This window comes from Copadichromis virginalis, linkage group LG13 (genome assembly GCF_057382275.1).
Source record: "Copadichromis virginalis isolate Kocher_CV1m ecotype Utaka linkage group LG13, C_Virginalis_male_GT1.1, whole genome shotgun sequence".
Lineage (NCBI taxonomy): Eukaryota > Metazoa > Chordata > Actinopteri > Cichliformes > Cichlidae > Copadichromis > Copadichromis virginalis.
Window position 1 is genome coordinate 28704122 of NC_140630.1, and position 20699 is coordinate 28724820.

Genomic DNA, 20699 nt, shown 5'->3' on the forward strand with positions numbered 1-20699 from the left:
AAATGTAGGTGGTCGGTAATCATATTCCACCCCGGCCCCTTCCTTGGCTTTAAAACAAGGCTGACATCTTTTAAATGTGTTTACAAGGATGAGTAATGGTGTTCCTGCTGACCTGCTGCCACTGTGATACTCTCCCTGTGCCGGGTCTTTTTGTCATCCACACACACACATTTGTTGGAACCCAGATAAACAAAACCAAGACGACGGTCTCTAATAGAAATCGAGCTGCAGTACCCACATTCCAATTAATGAATTCCGTTTTTATGTGTAAAGATCGTGACAGTGAGGTGAGGCTGGCTCCTCTCAAATAATGGATTTAATTAGGGCTGAACGATATATCGCATTTGCGATAATATCGCGACATGATCAAGTGCAATTTTCTAACCGCAAAGGCTGCGATTATACTCTGGACATGTCCAAATTCATGGGCTGCATCCTCCTGAGGCCGCATTTGTAGACCGATTACGTCACAGCGACGCGCCGAAGGCTGTCCAAATTACTACCATATCCCAGAATTCATAGTGCGGCCCAGCCAAACTCCAGTTTCCAACAATGGCGGCCGCTACTAAGTTTTAAAATTACTCATACTAATCTTTCTGGGTCACAAAATAAACTTTTAACATATTTTCAGGCGAGAAAGTAGTTGTGTAAACATCAAATATCTGCTCGGTTTATCAAGATATCCCATATTTGCAAAAGTGCTTCGACGTTTTCAGAGGCGTCTGCTACCCACCAGCTCGACAGCTAGCCGGGAGCTCGAGGGTTACTGATGCGGCCGAGAACGGCACAACTCCCGGCACATCATTTTCAGATCACCGCGGAGTTTCGCTGCTCGGGTTAAACGTAATATATAAGTCACTTAGACAACCTAAAAATGTTATTGTTGGGCTTTTTTCAGTGTTTTGTTTGTTCGTGAGTAAATCGGTTTGGCTGAGATTAAAGTTATTAGATTAGATAAAATAAAACTTTATTAATCCCCCGGGTGGGTTCCTCCTTGGTTTTCACACAGCTGACTAAACGTCAAACAGAAAACTTATTAAACAGAAGTATGAGACAGTCGAGAATTTACACCAGTGTCTGGTTATATTTTAGATAGCAAGAAGCAGACGGCCGAGTTTATTAAACTCCACCGAGACAGCGGTGACGCTAATCAGAACTAGACCGTCCAATTTCACGCCTTTAAACTTTAAAGGCGTGTTTGTGTGTGTGTTTATACAATTGCTATTATGTTTGCACTTTATGTGTAATGTTACTGACTGCAGAGATCAGTAAGATGTGTGTATTTTTTATTTATTAGTTTTATTTATTTAATATTATTTTTTAATTTAATGACTGTCTAGTAGTTCACAGATGTCGAAAAACTGAGTGTGGTAAAGCCACTGATTTTGTTTATGTATATTTCTGCAATCTGCACATTGTACTGACTTTCATTTTAATGTTTACACCAGGGTTCCTTGTCAGCACTTTATGCTCAGATGTTTGTAAGCTAAAAATAAACTATTGTGTATGTTCAAATATACTGTTGTGATTGAAGAAGTTAAATAAAAATGTCAGTCATCAATTCATGCATCACCTCATGTCATCATAACAGAGGTCTGTCTTCCAGGAAAGAACAGTTTAAAATTAATGTAATATAGTATTGGCCATACTATATGATGTATTGCTTGTCTTTGTTTAATAATACAGAAGACAAAGACCTTAAAAAATAATCGCAATATTGGGGCAAAAAATCGCAATTAGATTATTTTCCATAATCGTTCAGCCCTAGATTTAATCCAACTTTACTGTGTTTGTTCCTTTTTGTAGCACATGAAGCAGCTCTCCACCGGCTGGAAGTTCTGGATAAAGGGAGCCTGAAGCTAAAAAACTAAATGATGTAGAGAAGTAGTTCACCAACCTGACCAATGAAGCCAGCCAATAGGGAAACCACGAGATGGGAAGGGCATTGGGTAGCTGGTTAGCCAACATTGAGCTTTCAGGATAAAAGCAAGGGAATTATACAATTGGATATCATGTCTTTTTTTTTTTTTTTAGATGACAAAATAAAAGCATTTTTTAAGAAAGATGCTAAAACAAGTCGCCTATTACTTGGGTGAGCCGCCAAGTTAGCATATTTGTCTGCAGGCTTCATGTTCGTGTGATATAGAAGAATTCGGTTTGAAGAAAGGCGATATTTTTGCAGAAGCTACTGTAAATGTGTATTCACCCTCCGGCTCATTTAAGCATTTTACTGACGGCGTCACGCGTTGGTGGCATCCCTGCTCAACAGTCATGCAAATTAGCCCTCACCATCCTTTGGAGACGGCTAGAAAGCCACATCAAAAGGACTGATTCTGATTTCTTGTCTTCAAGTCTGCTATGACACAGCACACGTGTAATGGGTATGTGTGTTATTGAATGTTGTATGTGTTCCTTCTCTCCTCACCAGCTTTAAATCAGTCTTCCTGGAGTGAGTTTTATACAAAGATGAAACTGGAAAAAACAGGCAGAAAACATAGAAGATAAAAGTCCAGCGGTGACCTGCTAAGCAGGACTCTGTGATCTGTTTTTAATGACTGCAAGCTGTAATGTTATTGTAGCGACCCCTCTGGAGTCCTGTCCTGTTCCTGACCCTTCACTGATACTTCCTGATAAGAAAAAGAAAAAACTGTAATCAGTGTTTAAATAAATAATGAGGTGATTTGTTTGGAAGTGGTTTCTGTTGTTGTCTCCCGTGTTTTCGAAAATGAAGTTTATTTGAGCTGCTCGGTTTATGAGTGCAGGGCATCCACTCAGGTTATCGCGTTAATCAGCAGCTGAATGATGCCGTAGGCTGTTTAGAAAACATTTTATTCGCACAGCAGCGTGACCGCATTTGTACACCTGCACGAAAAGCAGCTAAATATTTATATTATCTTGTACTAATGTGCCCAATTTTGTTTCTCTGTCTCTTCTCCCTTTCCCCCCCCTCCCTCTGTTCTGTCCTTTCCCTGCTGCAGGTATGCATTGTACAAAAGAGGGACACCGAGAAGATGTACGCCATGAAGTACATGAACAAACAGCAGTGCATAGAGAGAGATGAGGTCCGAAACGTCTTTAGAGAGCTTGAGATCCTACAGGAAATTGAACATGTTTTTTTAGTAAATCTCTGGTGACTATCCTATGTTTTTACACTTTCAGTGTGGTCGGCTCTGTTTGTGTCGGTTGCCTGCTTCGCCTGTCTGTGCGCTCCGTGCGTCCGCCCTCAAGTGATTCCCAGTAGACGTGTGCACGCTTGCTGTAAAAATCTGTCGCATCCTTTAAATAGAAGCACTCTGTTTGAATGTTATGTGTTGCATGTGGGTAAAAAAAAAAAAGTTTAATTAAAGCTTGAACAAATTCTCCTTCAGAAACCAACAGCTATTAACTTAAGAAACGATTTATAGCAGAGAGATATTCTGGGATATTAATTTTGGCTCTGAGCCCATGAAGCACACATTTGATAATTACTGTGGTTTGAAATGACCTCACTCTTCCCTCGAGTATGATATGTGGGTGAATGGAGGCTGCGTTCATTATTCAATGCTCATCTCCGGGCGGGACACATTTCTAAATGTAATTGGGGACCTGGCACGGCATTCACGCCGTATTACACAAAGCACTTTGCTCCTCTGTAATTGGTAGAGCGGTTGTGCACGTGCTCGTCGTCTCCGAGCAATCGCTGCCAGAATATTCCCACGTTCCGTGATGGATTGATTACGCGGAGCGAGACAAAGCCGTGTCCGGGGCTCGTTCCTTACCAAGTTGTGAATGATTTAAGATCAATCTGCAGAATGCATTTGCCTGCTAGATACTCTTACTTCACTACAACAAACTGAGGGCATTTTAATGAGCGTACAGTAGTAGGCCTGTTTATTTTTTATAATTCCCTGCAGGAGTTTATGGCTGCCAAAGCCTTCTGTGTTCTAGTTTTCTAGTTCTGGCTGTGCTGCTCAGCTCACCCTCACTCTCTCTCTGCAAGCAGCACTGTTTTAAATACCCATTAGTGACAAGCATGCTGAACTGTATCTTTGTGGCTACGTGGGATTGAGAAGTTTCACACCTCCTCTCTCTGCATTTGAGATGCTCCAAAAAAATGGCCTGTCCATCTCACCGGGAGCACACAGAAACTCATACTCGAGCAGTTCCTCTCGTTTCCAAGTATAATTGGTCCTATACTCAAAACGCCATAAGTCTTCATTCTAATTGGACCATTATCTTTGACACGTGTTATTTTAGGACGTTGAGGATGATTTTGTAAACAGATTTTGCAGACCTGTAGCGGTATCCGTGCAAGCGGACGGTTTGTGTTTCATCTGCGAGCAGTTTCTGCCTCTGCTCCTAATTAATGGAAGCCAATTGAGCTTTGTCACTTCCACGCATATTAAAATATAATCAAGAGCACTAGTCTTAGTTACTCTACACCCTGAGACTCAAACACGAGTTCCACTGGAAACATTAGTGAAAATTGCAGGGAGGTCATTAATAGCTCCAATAAAATGTGTTGAGAATTCATTTGTGATTATGCCAAAAACAATAAAGTGTTTGTAAATCGAGACGAGCGATTTGAATAATAAACATGTAAATGTTGCTGCTCAGTCACAAAAACGTACATGTGAATTTTTGGTGCTTTTCAGCTGTGATCTGTAAATTGTAAAGTACATGTAATGAGAGCAGCTTTAATGAAGCTGAAAAAACTGAGCCACGCTGCTGAAATTGGACTTGCTAAGCTCGGGCCGCTCATTATCTGTTTTATAAATGGATTAGTCATTAAATGAGGAGAATACAGGATCGTGCCGCCCCCCATTTCTTTGTTTTGTGAGGAAAACAGGAAATGGGTCCAGATTTATTGAAACGCATGTAAATATAATGAATCAGAATCAGAGAGACTTTATTTATCCCCAAGGGGCAATTAAGAGGAAAAAGAGTTTGCACAGTTTGGTCCTATCATCACCTTTATTTTAAAACACCACGTGAACTCTCTTAGGCAGCTCTCTTCTAATTTCTTTAAGTAGTCTTCGGGAATAGTTTTCCAGGCTTCCCGAAGGACATTCAAAGCTCTTCTTTGGATGTTGGCCGCCTTCTGTTTCCGTTCTCTGTCAGAATCCTCTGGAACAGCCGATCTATGACTGATAAAGTTCCAGTGTGCGTTTCCAGGTATGCTTTTACTGCATTGGCAGTTGTTTGGGATCATTGTCATGCTGCAAAATAAAGCTGTTGCCAGTCAGATGTTTTCCAGATGGTACATAGTGGATCAAAATCTGATGGGATTTTTCTGCGTTCATCAGCTTTTGGAGAAAACGGTACAGGCCGAAACGAAGGCCCAAACCATGACAGAGCCTCCGCTGTTTTACCATGGCTGTAGACACTGCTCCATACATGTTGACAGCAGTTTGAACCAGAAATGTCAAATTTTGAATCATCACTCCATAAGAACTGTTGCCACTGACTATCAGAGTAATCCTTGTGTAATTTGACATACCTCAGTCTTTTCTCCCTGTTTCTCTTCATTAAAAATGGCTTCTTGACAGCCAACATTTCACTGAGACCATGTCTCAAATCGGTTATTTGCCAAGTTGTCTGTTATGTGTAGACATAACAGTGGTTCATCTGTCTTTTTTATAATAAATGATTCACAGCTCAGTGTTAATTGGCTTAACAAAACAATAATAATAGGAAGAAATAAAAATGTTGCTGGAAAAAATGGTGAAACACTTAAAATGACCTTCAGGAAGCCTGAAGAACTATTGCTAAGAAAGTCTGGCTTCTTGGAAGCAAAATATGAAGATATGAGGGTTGGCTCAAGAGTTTCACACTAAAGTCTTGAGCCAACAAGTTGTCAGATCTTTAAAGGAGGAGGATCTTTCACTTGACCTATGATTTCAGCTTGCTTTAAAAAGAGCTGTTATGTGTTATATGGTCTGACCCATTTATGAGATGAGACTGTATCTGGCCCACGAACTAAAATTACAGTCGTCTGACTTATTTTTGTCGAGTCACTCTTGGAAAGAAGTTCCAATGATGACTGTTGGTTGGATCAATAGGGATTCTTGAATGCAGTGTTACCGTTTGAGCATTTTAAGTTGTTTTTGTGATGTGTTGAAATCTAATAATGCCATGAAATGTTTCAGGCAGTCTAACTTTTGTCTAAGTGCAGTAACAGACAGACAAACAAAGGTGTAACAGTGAGGGATCCAGAAGGCAGGAGTACTTTGTCAACAGGCTGTTGCCATTGCTGTTAGATGATATGACAGGCAGATATGTGTAAATATGTCTGGATGCAGCTGTTACCCTGAACTTAAGCAGCTGCGTTGATGTTTTCAAGCGTTCAGGTTTGCAGACGTCTCTGACGCTTAGAGAGCGAGAGAGGTGTTTTCTTGCAAACCTGTATTCAGAAGATTACTTCAAATACAGGTTTGTTTAGTTCCTTCCTTAATAAGCAGTTGGATTTACGCTGGACTGACGGAAACGTCTAATCACAAGAAAGTTCAGATATTTCCCTGAAAGCTGGATGTGAGAACACAGTGACACATAAAGCAAATCAATCTACTGCTTGAGTCTCTATCGCAAGTTTATTTCTGTCCCAGTTTACCAGACGCTTTGTGAGCATCTGTGCGTGACAGGATTGTTTTGCGATGCACCTGTATGCATCGGATAAACTGCTCCATTTACAGTGGGGCGAAAAAGTATTTAGTCAGCCACCGATTGTGCAAGTTCCCACACTTAAAATGATGACAGAGGTCAGTAATTTGCACCAGAGGTACACTTCAACTGTGAGAGACCGAATGTGAAAAAAAAATCCATGAATCCACATGGTAGGATTTGTAAAGAATTTATTCGTAAATCAGGGTGGAAAATAAGTATTTGGTCAATAACAAAAATACAACTCAATACTTTGTAACATAACCTTTGTTGGCAATAACAGAGGTCAAACGTTTACTATAGGTCTTTACCAGGTTTGCACACACAGTAGCTGGTATTTTGGCCCATTCCTCCATGCAGATCTTCTCGAGAGCAGTGATGTTTTGGGGCTGTCGCCGAGCAACACGGACTTTCAACTCCCGCCACAGATTTTCTATGGGGTTGAGGTCTGGAGACTGGCTAGGCCACTCCAGGACTTTCAAATGCTCCTTACAGAGCCACTCCTTTGTTGCCCGGGCGGTGTGTTTTGGATCATTGTCATGTTGGAAGACCCAGCCTCCTTTCATCTTCAAAGTTCTCACTGATGGAAGGAGGTTTTGGCTCAAAATCTCACGATACATGGCCCCATTCATTCTGTCCTTAACACGGATCAGTCGTCCTGTCCCCTTGGCAGAAAAACAGCCCCATAGCATGATGTTTCCACCCCCATGCTTCACAGTAGGTATGGTGTTCTTGGGATGCAACTCAGTATTCTTCTTCTTCCAAACACGACGAGTTGAGTTTATACCAAAAAGTTCTAGTTTGGTTTCATCTGACCACATGACATTCTCCCAATCCTCTGCTGTATCATCCATGTGCTCTCTGGCAAACTTCAGACGGGCCTGGACATGCACTGGCTTCAGCAGCGGAACACGTCTGGCACTGCGGGATTTGATTCCCTGCCGTTGTAGTGTGTTACTGATGGTGACCTTTGTTACTTTGGTCCCAGCTCTCTGCAGGTCATTCACCAGGTCCCCCCGTGTGGTTCTGGGATCTTTGCTCACCGTTCTCATGATCATTTTGACCCCACGGGATGAGATCTTGCGTGGAGCCCCAGATCGAGGGAGATTATCAGTGGTCTTGTATGTCTTCCATTTTCTGATGATTGCTCCCACAGTTGATTTTTTCACACCAAGCTGCTTGCCTATTGTAGATTCACTCTTCCCAGTCTGGTGCAGGTCTACAATACTTTTCCTGGTGTCCTTCGAAAGCTCTTTGGTCTTGGCCATGGCGGAGTTTGGAGTCTGACTGTTTGAGGCTGTGGACAGGTGTCTTTTATACAGATGATGAGTTCAAACAGGTGCCATTCATACAGGTAACGAGTGGGGGACAGAAAAGCTTCTTACAGAAGACGTTACAGGTCTGTGAGAGCCAGAGATTTTCCTTGTTTGAGGTGACCAAATACTTATTTTCCACCCTGATTTACGAATAAATTCTTTACAAATCCTACCATGTGAATTCATGGATTTTATTTTTCACATTCTGTCTCTCACAGTTGAAGTGTACCTCTGGTGCAAATTACTGACCTCTGTCATCATTTTAAGTGGGGGAACTTGCACAATCGGTGGCTGACTAAATACTTTTTTGCCCCACTGTAGCTGCTGCGTGATGCAACATCTCAGCCAGGCAGGTAATGAGAGAGGACCGATGAGACGTCTGCCTCATCTTCCTGTCTCCCACCTTACTGTATAGCTAAGAAAATAATTGGTTCCCTGTGTGGGTAGGCTGATCAGACAGTTGCTGGTATCCATAGGCTTATCAAACAGAACCATACGATTTCTGGTCCTTGGAATTTGGGCACTTCGGTGCTTTAATAATGCATATGTGATAGAGCAGCTGAGGGCATTTTGGGAAATGCCTATTTTTAAAAAACAAACACACAAACAGATCCAGCTTACAAGAAACGCCTGTTTTGATAAGCTTCACAGGAGTGCTTTTATTGATACTGTGCCAGGAGGGAGGCAAACAGATAGTCTTAAAAAACGCAGGAAAATCCACCAAACGCCTGTCAGATGAAGATGACTTCCACAATCACACAGAGAGGAGGAGGAGGGGGATTATTATGAAGACAGGAGGTTGTTTTGTCAAAAAAAGAGAGATGTGCATAATATAAGGATTTGTTAGGTTTCCTCCAGCTGATACCTACACAGCCTGGCACGCTGCGTCAGGAAATGGAGGTTTCGCTTTCATTGAGACGTCGTTGAATTCTCCTGTGCGTTTGAACCGCTCCGTCCGTAGCATCACAAGAAATTCATTAAGAAGCGGTCTTCTGAAAGCCCACACTGAATCCCATCAGCCGGGGGAAGACTGCTTTAAGCTGGGCGGATGTCAAGTTTGCAGCCCACAGTAATTGCTGCGACCATTCCCTCGCCGCATAGAAATGATGTGTAGGAGTCAAGGGTACGCTGAATGGATTACCTTAAAGGAGGAAAAATTAACTATCATCTGCTGCACACTCCAAATCCACATAAATCGTTGTAAGGATTTGCAAACCGTGAGAAGATGCCGACTTCCTCTTTTACTCGCAATGTTGGAAACTCCAGAGTGCAGGGGTCCCCACCCTGAAGCAGAGAATAACTAACAGTAGGGTGCAGAAAGGAATTTGATCCCCTGGTCTGTACATCATAGTAAATGTTTGGTTTTCCCTTTAATGCTCCAACCAATTCTCCCTTAAGGAGATGCACCAGTGACCAAATGGACGTACATCACGGCAACTGTTGTCAAAGAGCTTCCCCACTCTCTTGGGATCATCTCGAAGAATGTAAAAGGTTGAAAAATCAAAACAAGGGTGAGTCATCTGGAGCAGCTGCGTGAAGTGTTTTGCCTCATGCATCCTTCCCTCCATCAGAGTCATATAAAGCAAGCGAGAGCAGCTCCGAGGATGGATGTGCTCTCTCCTGTTCGGCCTCCATTAGGAATATTGATTGCAGACCTGGATGGAACAAGGCCTCGGGAGGCCATGGAACAAATTAGCCTCTACACCTCCAGTCAGCAGTTATAACAAGCCCTATGAGGGGCTTTAGTCTTTAAATCATCATCATAAAAGACGAACTGCGAGATCTTTTCTCTAATGCTACAGTAACACGAGAAACAGCAGTGGTCGGAGACTGCTGCAACCGCGTGCTTACAGTCTTGTTGTCTTTGAAATGGTTGCTTTGAAGATGGGGACTAGGCTCGCAGCCACTTGCAGTCAGTTTCTTTCTTCAAAGCGACTTCGGCGCATCAAGACAGTAAGAAAACAGCAATAAGATTAACTGCAAAATTGCATGGGTGCTCAGCAACCCTGCTTTTATATAGGAATATAATCAGAATACAAGCAAATTGAGTTGAATCCCCTATTGCAAAGAGACGCTTAACAGACAAGTTCTTATCAGCATAGACTGACTCAGATTGATTGCAGTGTGTCTGCAATCCTTCGCCAGTCTGTGTGACTACAGTCGGTTTGAGTGGGGTCATGATTGTTGGAAGGCAGGCTGCCTCCCCACAGGTGTCCTCTGCAATCACTTTGTATTGAAAGTGGTCACATTGGTGCGGCTGAGCCATATTTAATAAAGCATGCTTCCAGGCAATATGCAGACTCAGACACATCTGGGCCTATTCTGGGCTACTTTTGGCACTTATGCCTCAGTTCTGCCGAGTGTTTTGTGGTCTTGCCGTAATGTGGTCGGGTTGAATATAGATTTCTACAAGTATAATAATTATATCTGACTGTAAGTGATAAGCTGGACTAGATGTAGGTAACGACAAGTCATCTGTGGGCCAGATCTGACCAAAATGCCACAACACATCTGACATCTGGCTCATATAAGGTTGACATTTGGTTCAGTTGAGGCAGCCAGACTCAACCTGACTCAAAGTTATAAGTCAAGGCCAAATGTGGCCCAAAGAAAACTGGATGATGAGCATTTACTGCGGTCGGTAAGGTTATTTCGTCCTAGACTTGCCAGCACTAAAGGACTTGGGACTTTTGTTCAAAGTGCCCTACACACACTACTCTTAAAGAAGAACTTTTTTTTTTTAGGGCATAGGATTTAAAGTGTACCTTGTGAAAGCAGGCCAGTGGAGGTGTTTTGTCTTAAGGTGAGTTGTTGGAGGCAGTGCTCACTCACACCATTGGAATCCTCAAAGGACCATGCAAAAGTCTTGTGACTGAACCACACGGCCAGTTTGAGCCATCTCTATCATCAACTTTATGTAGGCCATCGAAACTTTGTAGAGCGGTTAGAGCCAACAGAATCACAAGCTCTTGCCTCACTCTAGCTTTTTCCTCAAAACTCATTCCACTGTCTCTCTATTTCCCTCTCTCCTCCCTGCCTCCCCGGGCTCATTTGTCATTGTGGCCTGATTATTTCAGCCTGTTCCTTGTACTCCTTCCAGCCGGCTAACCTTCTTCTCTTAGTCCCCGCAATCGTGGCAACCTAGTCCTGTCCCGGCCATTTCCAGCATGTCCTTCCTCGTGGTTTTGGACAGTCACGGCTCTCCCTAGACTCTTCTCCCAAATAACTGCTAGGCATTCATTCATACTCGAGGGTTTGTGCAGCAATTCCTCTGTGCTCATTAGGAGAGCGGCGCTCAATAAATTATCCTCATCTCAAGTGCAGCAGAAGCACATAAAATGAGATTAGTGGTTAAACATTATGTTGACCGTAGCTATATTACAGTGAATGTCTCCAAGACAAATATGAAAGAGTTAAAGGTTCCCAAATCTAAATTTGTTTTTTGTGTGAACATTCGATCAAATAACTGCATCTTGTGCAAAAATATTAGCTCAAGGCGCCCAAGTCGACTTCAAAACTCTCTGTCCTTTAACGCAGTCTCGGTTTTGACGCATAAAAATAAATAGAAGTAGTTGAATGAAGCAGGCGAAATATTCAAGCCCTGCATAGTTTCCTCTCTTCTCTACAGCAGGGCGATCGCTCTGTGAAGCTGGCGCGCCTGTTTGGATTTTCCTTTTGCAAAGTCACAAACACTATCGGCACTTTGGCTGGCGCGTCCTCACCCCTTAAGCTGCCACCACTGCGACCAAGACCGGAGCAAGTGCCAGAAAGGAAATTGGAAGGATGGATGTCTTCAAATACTCTCTTCAGACAAGTGCTCTTCAACTAATACACCTCACTTTCCTTTCCAGGGTAGCTCAGATCATATTTCACAGCAGGAGAAGCTTTTATTTAAAGTGTCAGAACTGCCGAATTTGTGGATTTCACACTGTGTTTATTTGGAGCAAAGCCCCCTTAACGAAAAAGAGAGAGAAAACCGTTTGTGTTTCTTCTCCATCCCGTGCTTTGTGAGAGTCTTAAAGGTGACAAGGCTTGTCAGTGCTGGAGCTTTTCATATGCTCCAGTTGTCAGCCTGTATCTGACATCTCCGTGTCACCTCAGTGAAAGCGGGGAAGGAAATGACAAGCAGTCCAAGCCTCTGCAGTCTCGCTCTCTCTCTCTCAGGAGCCCTGATATTTAAGCGGTGGACGAGGGAAGCTGAAAGTTTTGTGGTACGCTGAGATAGCGAGTGCCACCTCAGCGGACACTCGTGTGTCAACTGGGTTTGAGGAATCGGGCTGTGACAATGAGGTGATAAAAAGGTGACAGTGTGGAACCCCTGCCAAAAGCAAACAACATCCTAGGGCTGGCCATCTGCTGAGGCCAATATTAGTTTTTTTGTTTGTTTTGGGGAGTTTAATCTTAAACAGGTCAGGGCAGCTTTGTGTACTGTGCATGATGTAGGGTGGCTCTGCTGTCGTTTCCTATTGAGTGCAGGCTGCAGTGGCACGGAAGTGTATTGGAAACTTTCTTTGCCCTGTTTTGCAGCACCTCTTCTTCTTTTTTTTTTTTTAATTTATCCTATCACATGAATGTCGAGGGTGATTCATCAGTTAATCGTGTGGTGTTTTAAGGAGAAGAGAAAAAGCCAGCAGTTCTGCAAATGGGTTTTTCCTTCTGTGGATAAGATTGAATGATTTCAGCCTCTGCAGCAAACTCCCTTTCTCTCTCACGGAGCAGCAGGAAATTGCACCTGAATAGGAGCAATCAGAATGCCCCCACCCCCAATGAGTGTTCACAGCCAAGCCCAAAGATACAGAGGGAACCTGTGAGCTATAAAAAGAAATGGTATCGCCACAGCATCAGAACTTTAATGGGAAAGTAAAGAATTGGCTCAGCGGCAACCACATTAAGCCAAGTTTGATGGAAGGATTCACCACGGATTGGTGTGTTGTCCCTCCTCTCCGGGTCTATTAAGATATTATTCTGCTTTTATTTTTCTCAGATGAGAGATTAGATTCTGTTGTACAAAAACATTTGTGTTCACCGGTGTGGCTTAATGTTTTGAAGCTGAATTTGTGGAGTGGACTGTTACAAATCCCCACCTGGATCACTAAGAGGCTGTGTTTTAATTTGTTGTGCGTGACCAGTAAGCCTGATTGACAAAAAATGTGTAGCAGGTGACGAGCTAAGTTATTGTCGAGCTTTGATGTGACAGTGACGTCCTCTGTTTTTGCATTCTGTCCGACAGCTGGCATGGATATTATGTTGTGGCTGTGAGGTGTGCATGTGCCATATTTGTGCATGTTTGCATTTGCTTCTGTGCAGATTCGTCCGCCGACCCTTCGTGCTTCTCATCAGCATGCGTGTGTCTGATAATATTTGCACATGTAACGCACTCTGTGTCCTGCATGAAAAGCATACTGAGCATGTTTGCGGTCTTGTGTGCTCAGTCTTTGCGGTTGTTTGCGCAGCATATGTTTTCCCACACTGGGCTGTGACTGAGGGCCGTCTCATCCCACTGCACCCAGGTACTCGTTCCAGGACGAGGAGGATATGTTCATGGTTGTGGACCTCCTGCTGGGAGGAGACCTCCGCTACCACCTGCAGCAGAACGTCCAGTTCAGCGAGGACGCAGTTAGACTCTACCTCTGTGAGATGACGCTGGCGCTGGACTACCTGCAGAGCCAGCACATCATCCATAGGTATTTCTTTTCATTTCATTTCAAGGCCTCCAGCAGCTTTCAAGCTGTTGAAAAGTCTATGGCTATAAACAGTGCATGAAGTGTTCTTTTATATGGAAAACTCTTTCATAAATTTGCCCTTCAAACCCTTCTGAAGGTTGTTTCGTAAAGCAAAGTTAAAGCTGCACCCTTTTTTTTCTGCATAGAACTGCAAGATTGCAGTGGAGTAAAGGTTTTGGAGGTGGAAATAACAAACATATCTATGTGCATAGAGAAATGCAAATATGTCCAGCAGACAAAGTCAAGTAAAAAGGCCTAAGTGTGCACAGTGGGGTCTATAATTATTTAGGAAATTAGACATTTTGTGATTTTGCAGTAGATTTTAATTAAAACAGGTGGGATGTGATTAAAGTGCAGACCTTCAACTTTAATTCAGAGGGTTGAACAAAAGTATTGAATTAAATGCTCAGGAATTCAAAGTCTCCTGTTTTCAGAGGCTCAAAATATTTTTGGAAAGTTGACTTTCAATCAGTCCCACAGCCAGATGAGGTCTGTTTCCTCATTATTCCATGACGAATTATGGAACAGATCATGATCTGACGCATACCACATTATCTATCAAACACTGTGGAGTCAGTGTTGTTCCACTGGCGTGTATGCCTGCCTGTGCAACCTGCTCACTAATGTTTATTGATAATGTGACTGCTGATAGAAGCAGCACGGCTGGACGATGCTTCACAGTGTAAATGGATGGTGACCCAAAGCATACCGCAAAAGCAATCCAAGAGTTTCTTGAGGCAAAGAAATTGGATATTATTCACTGGCCAAGTCAGTCACCTGATCCCAACCCTATAGAGCAGGGGTGAGGAACTCCTGGCCTCAGGGGCCGGTGTCCTGCAGGTTTTAGATGTGTCCTTGATCCAACACAGCTGATTTAAATGGCTAAACTACCTCCTCAACATGTCTTGTTCTCAGAGGCCTGGTGATGAACTAGTCATTTGATTCAGGTGTGTTGATCCAGGGTGAGATCTAAAACCTGCAGGACACCAGGCCTGGGCTTCTCCACCTCTGCTATAGAGCAAAGGTGTCAAACATAAGACCTGGGGGCCAGAATTGGCCCAGTGAGGACTCGCACTGGACAGCTTTGGAAAATGTGAAGTGGGACAGAGTTTTTAACTGTATTTTCATGAGTGTTACAGCTTTTCCAACTGATAAAGATGGCCATTCATGCTACACCAAAGTAGATAAGTAATAGATAAACAATTAAATGACAGTGTGGGGGAAAAAATCCTCTTTTCCCCATCTATTATTTCTGCTTTTTTCATTTATTTTTTTCCCACAGTGGAAAATAAATAACTTTAAAATTCTTACAATTTGAGCCCAAAGAGTCGTTCTGACAGATTTCATTCAATTATTACAGGAACATTTCTTAAAAATGGCCTTTGATTTCTTATATTACTTTATATTATATGTTTTAATATAAAGGGATTTAATGTGACTACTGTTGGGTCATTTGTGCTATATAAATAAAATTGAATTAAATTAAATTGAATAATAAGATGTCTCAGGGGATAAATGTGTAGCTAAACTTTACACTGACAGAAAGGGGAGTTTCACTGGTCCCACCAGTTTTAGGTCATAGTGGGCTGTATGTGACCCACAATATAAAGTCACTCTCTGCTGTAAAGCACAGCACCAGGCAGAAACCACAAACAAACGGGAGACTGTGTATAAAAACAGCTGTAATTCCTAAACAGTTAGTTTGGTGCCTTTTTTAAAACCCTTGAATAAAAGCAGAAAGTCTGCACTTCAATCACATCGTTATTGTTTGATGTATAATCCACTGTGGTGGTGTACAAAGGTACAAAAATATGACATTGTAAAAATGCTTATGACTATATTTTATATACTGCTGTTTACTATTGTATGCGACTTTTTTTGTCCTCTGAACTGAAAGAAGAATAAATTGACCAGTGTCCCAGACACTCCAGTTTTTGCCTTGAAGAAAATAAAAACATTTCATTTCCAGCGTGACATTGGATGTCATGCCTTCTGGGTTTTGATTCACAGCGTGTTTACCCGAGAGAGACAGACGCATTAAACTCCCAAATACACCCATAAGACGCGTTTGCAATGCTTTCCAAATACATTAGATGCTGCAGGGCCAGCCAGCGAGAACACGTAGCTTAACTGGATACAGCGAACTAGAATTTCCCCTGTGTGGGGAAAAAACACCGAAGATCAGCTCAAGGTTGTGTCTGTAACTTTCAGTATTCAAGAGGTTTTGTTTCATTGTGTTGTGCTTCTGCACGTTGCAGCAGTATTTCCAGTTATTTTTGAATGTGAGGAGTCGAGCCTCACATCGCTCTTAAACACCAGTGAGTGTTGTTTTCTGCTCTGAAAGGTTAAACATAAAAAGTCACAGCCCCTTTCTTTGCATTATATGTTGATCTCCAGGTTTTAAATGTGACTCATTTGTTTGAGGATGGATATTTTTGACCCAACATTTATCTTCCTCATCTCCTTCCACTTGGATCTTACGGTTTTGAATCGTATTCCCTGTCCCTGGTTCAGGGAGGGCTCTTCCTGTTAAAAGGGAGTTTTTCTTTCCCACTGTCACCAAGTAATTACTCATAGGGGGTCGTCTGATTGTTGGAGTTTTCTCTGTACTATTGTCGTGTCTTTACCTTACAACAAAAAGCACCTTTGCACAAGATCTGATGTATTTATATATTCATGGCCACAGTATGGCCGAGAATATATGTTGCCCTTTAGCACAGATTGGAAACAGGGTTTTGTGGTCCAACAAAAAACAAAATCTATTATTGCTTTCAGCATGTTGCAGTTTAAGTGGTCTGAGGGGAAACCAGACTCCTCTACATCCCCTGGTCTGTTTTCAGGCTTCAGAAAATCTAATCCAGCCTTTGACCATCACAGCTCTTTTCAGACTAGATCAGGAGAGTTTTTAAGCAATACAAAGAGAGAAATATTCAATGCACAAAGTAGAATTTAGTATTGCAATAAAAGAAGATCATTTTAATGTAAAAGAATGTGTTAAAAATCCCCCTGAAGTTATAAGAGGCCTGGAGCAGTGAAGAGCTGCAGGATGTCCATCTTCAAATTCTGCAATACTTTGTTTTATGTTTTAGCCTAGTGCAGCTTTGACTTTATCAGAGGCCTGTAAGAGAAATTAAAATTTAATAACATATAACATATTGATACAGCAGCCGCCCATTTACAGTTGGTGCAAACAGTAGCAGCAAGGTTACTCAAAACCACTTTATGCTGTATTACCCTGGCCCCCCATTTGTTAAAGAAATCAAATTTAAAATTTCAGTCGTTACTTTTATGACTGAGATATAAAGTGGAGTCATACGGAGCTTTGAACCCCTTATTTTCCACCCAGACCCTTCACGTTAGACTGAAAGGCTTAAAACAAAGTGAATGGCGTACATTTATATACTTAGATTTAGATTTAAAGCCGTGGTCCAAGCTAGCTTTTACTGTGAGAGCTACTCAGTCAGTGCCTCAGTTTGAAAGCTTTCAAAAGTCCAGTTCTGTTGTCAGATATAGTTATATTATAGTTTTGATGGCTAGTTTAAAATTCTGTGGAGTGCTTTTTTTGTAAGTTATGTTCAGCATTAGTGTCCAGAAGGGCAGTAAAGCTGGTTGTGCTTTAAACCAGGCCCGCTTTATGTGTCCCTGCAACAGGAGTATGGTGTGATTTCTTATTTTCAGTGAGAGTTACTCTGCGACTGTGATGTCTGGTCTCCAAAACCAAAGAAATGGACAGCTGATATCACAGATGCAGTCTCTGTCTTTTCTCTCATTTTAAAGTTGCCATTTTCTGTTATTTTTTTGTGAAACACCATAGTTTACATTCTACACAACAAGCATAAATGAGCCATACACAAGCAAATATATATTTTATATTCAGTTTCTCATGATTCTTGGTGTGAGCTCAGATTATAACCTTTTTTAAGGCGCTGAAGTCGCTGTTTTTATTTACTTTGCACACCTAAGGATGGGTCATGTGGGTTTCTCTGTAATTGTCCCCATCCTTCATCCACAGTGGACTCAGTAAACACAGCTCTTTGTCCAGATATGCTGAGCGCAGCTGTAAGCGTGCGTGCAGTCCAGTCAGTGAAAGAGATGCATCCCTGCAGGCTGCAGATTTAGAGCCACAGATGGCTGAAAAACTGTTTGAACCTTATTCAAAACCTTATGTGGGCTGCATGTCTTCTTCCAGCAACTGTGTGTGTCCATATGCATGTTTGTGTGTGTGTGTTATTTATGTTGTGGGGACATAAATCTGTGTATATAGTCACACTGTACAGACCTGCCTCCCTTTTGGGGACAAAAAGCAATTCCCCCAAATCATAGATGATAAACATTTTAGTGCTAAGATTTGGTTTAAAGTAAAGGTAGCGCATTAATGTGAGGCGTCTGAATGCTGAAATGCACTGATACACTGAAGCATACATCATATTTGGCATCGTGATAAAAAATAAAAACACCTTTAAGGAGCAGAATTAACAATAACATAAAAGAATATGGAAGGAAAAGAATAGTTTGACTTGCTATTGAATTTGCTTTTTTTCACTAAGAGCTAAAGAGGTTTGTCACCTTCAGGTCTGTGCAATACAGCTAAAGCCGGAGCCTGAGCTTAAAACTCCTGCTCGTGCAATCTAAAGTTCATTTTTAATACATTGTGATGCACACAAAACTAGTGGGTCAAAAGTTTCAGACTGACAAGATGACGTTTGATGCGGCTTTCTCTGGTCTCTGCAGGTTACCTTATAGCAGTAAAGCCTTGTTTAGGATTTGCTTGACACCTATCACTTAGTTGCTAGTAGATATTCAATGCTCCGAGTGACTAGGTAACCCCTCAAGCTGTGTTTTGTCATTCCTCAGCAAATATTCAGAAAACAGTTTCTGGGCATGTGCCGAAGTGAAGCGAGACGGTGCTATTCTCTTCCTGTATGCGTACGGCTTCTTTGATATGTATCTGTGGCTCTCTTCAGGTTCTCAGACATGGCTGTCTGCAGTAGATATGCATCATTACACTTCTGCTGGCAGCCTCACGGAGATGGCAAGTGTTTTCTGAAAGTGAAGCCAGAGTTTTTCCCCTCATTGTATAGTTGGCAAAGCATCTTCATCACATACATTTTAAGTGGCTATAAATAGCAGCTAAAAAATGCTTCAGTGTTTTGTTCGTCCTCTTCTTAACGTCATGTTTTCTGCCATTGATTCAAGTGTGTGTGCCGTAATCTAGTGCCTTTGTATCAGTGCCCTCCTCCAGCACAACAGGTTTCTTCTACCCTGGAAGTTTTTGACAGGAGAATACTCTACAATTATTTTGTTGCACCAACTGAAGAAAAAAAAAAGAGGGGGGGGGGGTCTCTGGTCTCCTAGCAACAGTCAGCTGCCACCATGCCCAAGGAGGTAAAATTAGTCCTGTGAGAAGAAAGGAAGTAGAATTGGAGAATCCCTTCTCTCTCTTCTCTCCTTTTTTATCCACTCTGCAAGTTAGATCACCTCACGCTGGATTGCTTTGTTCCTGTTCAAAATAAGAAATCACTTGGCATGCAGCTTCATGTTAGACTGATGTCTCTGTGATTGCTGCAAAATACATTAAGTGAATTCCGTACTTCAAACAGCGTGGCACGATGCTGTAGCTGGCACTGGTGCAGGGATTCCTCCTGTGGACATGCATGCTTTTCCCTCCTGCTTTGTTCTGCTGGATCAGTCTGCAGCACCACCACCTCCGCTCCCCTCTACGAGTTTTAGCAGATATTCACGTCAGTCGCACAGTCACCGTGAACACACGTGTCCTGTGGGGTATGTAGATGCTCTCTGTAGACCGCATGTATTCTCCACACCAGCATGATGTACGGCATAATTAAATAAGCTGTGCGCGCTCTGTTAATTGCCCGTGGAGTGTTTGAAGGGCTGGAAAATGTCAAGCTGTGTGTGTGTGTGTGTGTGTGTGTGTGTGTGTGTGTGTGTGTGTGTGTGTGTGTGTGTGTGTGTGTGTGTGTGTGCGCGCGCTCCTGGATATGTCCAGGGCTTGGGTGCTCAGTGTAATAAGCATGTGCAGACAGACCTGTTAGTCCCTCTGGACAAACCTCTCCCGGGGATCAGTTATGAGTGTGCTCTCACGCGCTCCGAAATGCAGGGAATGAAGGAATTTTCTGCTTGTTGACACAGATGTCCAAATCATGTTGTTCAAACATGTAATTCACACATGCATCAGCCTTCAAAACACCTCCCACACGCTTTAGCATCTACACATACTGTACACGTCCAATCCTGGTCTTTCCCACTTGACCACAAACTATGATGATGGGAGGTGCTGTTATGGGAGCAGATTAGACAGTTAGCAAATGCTTAAACTCACGAACACTTTTACTAATAACAACAACTTATAAAGCACATTTTGAAACGCACATTTTAACAACTCTAGCATGAACACTGCAGTTTTTGTTTTTGTTAATGACGCCAGGGTTGGCAAATGTTTTCGGCCATATTCGGAGGGGGAGGAGTCCATAATTACCTTACTTATAGTAAAATGGTCTAAAGGGGAGCTGGGTCTACTGGGTGTCCTCTCAGTTCTGATTTCAGGCTGTATAAAATCCAGCACATGACTGGAGCTGGCATGATTACAGGTCTTTTTAAACTAGAATAGCTACCACCAGGGCCACAATGAAATAGACTCTCTTTTTTAAGAGAGATGTATGAGTGAGGCTGTTTTCAAATTCTCAAGTTGTGCAAGAGACGCATGCCAAGCTTATATCATGGAGTTTTTCCAGCTAATTTATCCCTGATTAATTCCTTCCAACATTTATAGTAGGAAATCTTTCAAACTTCCTGAACTGCTCACAGAATCATTAGATAACTTCAGACTTGCTTGATGATTGCAACTATGATCACATCAGCATCTTTGTATCAGCCAGGAATAAATAAGAGGCTGTTTAAATTGAAGCTGCGGTGCCATTGGATAGCTTAGATCAGAGGTCTCAAATCTGCAGCCCCAGAGCCACATGCGGAGATGTTTCCAATCTCTAGTGGTTCCATTTCA

General features: G+C 42.4%; 1 protein-coding gene across 2 annotated transcripts in view; it reads left to right on the forward strand.

Annotated features, from left to right (window-relative positions):
• The window catches only part of stk32c (serine/threonine kinase 32C), a 103384-nt gene that overhangs the window by 64884 nt on the left and 17801 nt on the right, over positions 1–20699 (forward strand). For both annotated transcript variants that reach the window (XM_085478380.1, XM_085478379.1), the window contains exons 3-4: positions 2979–3130; positions 13466–13639. In XM_085478380.1, coding sequence (XP_085334506.1) covers positions 2979–3130; positions 13466–13639 — 326 coding nt within the window. The remainder of the gene's footprint in view (positions 1–2978; positions 3131–13465; positions 13640–20699) is intronic.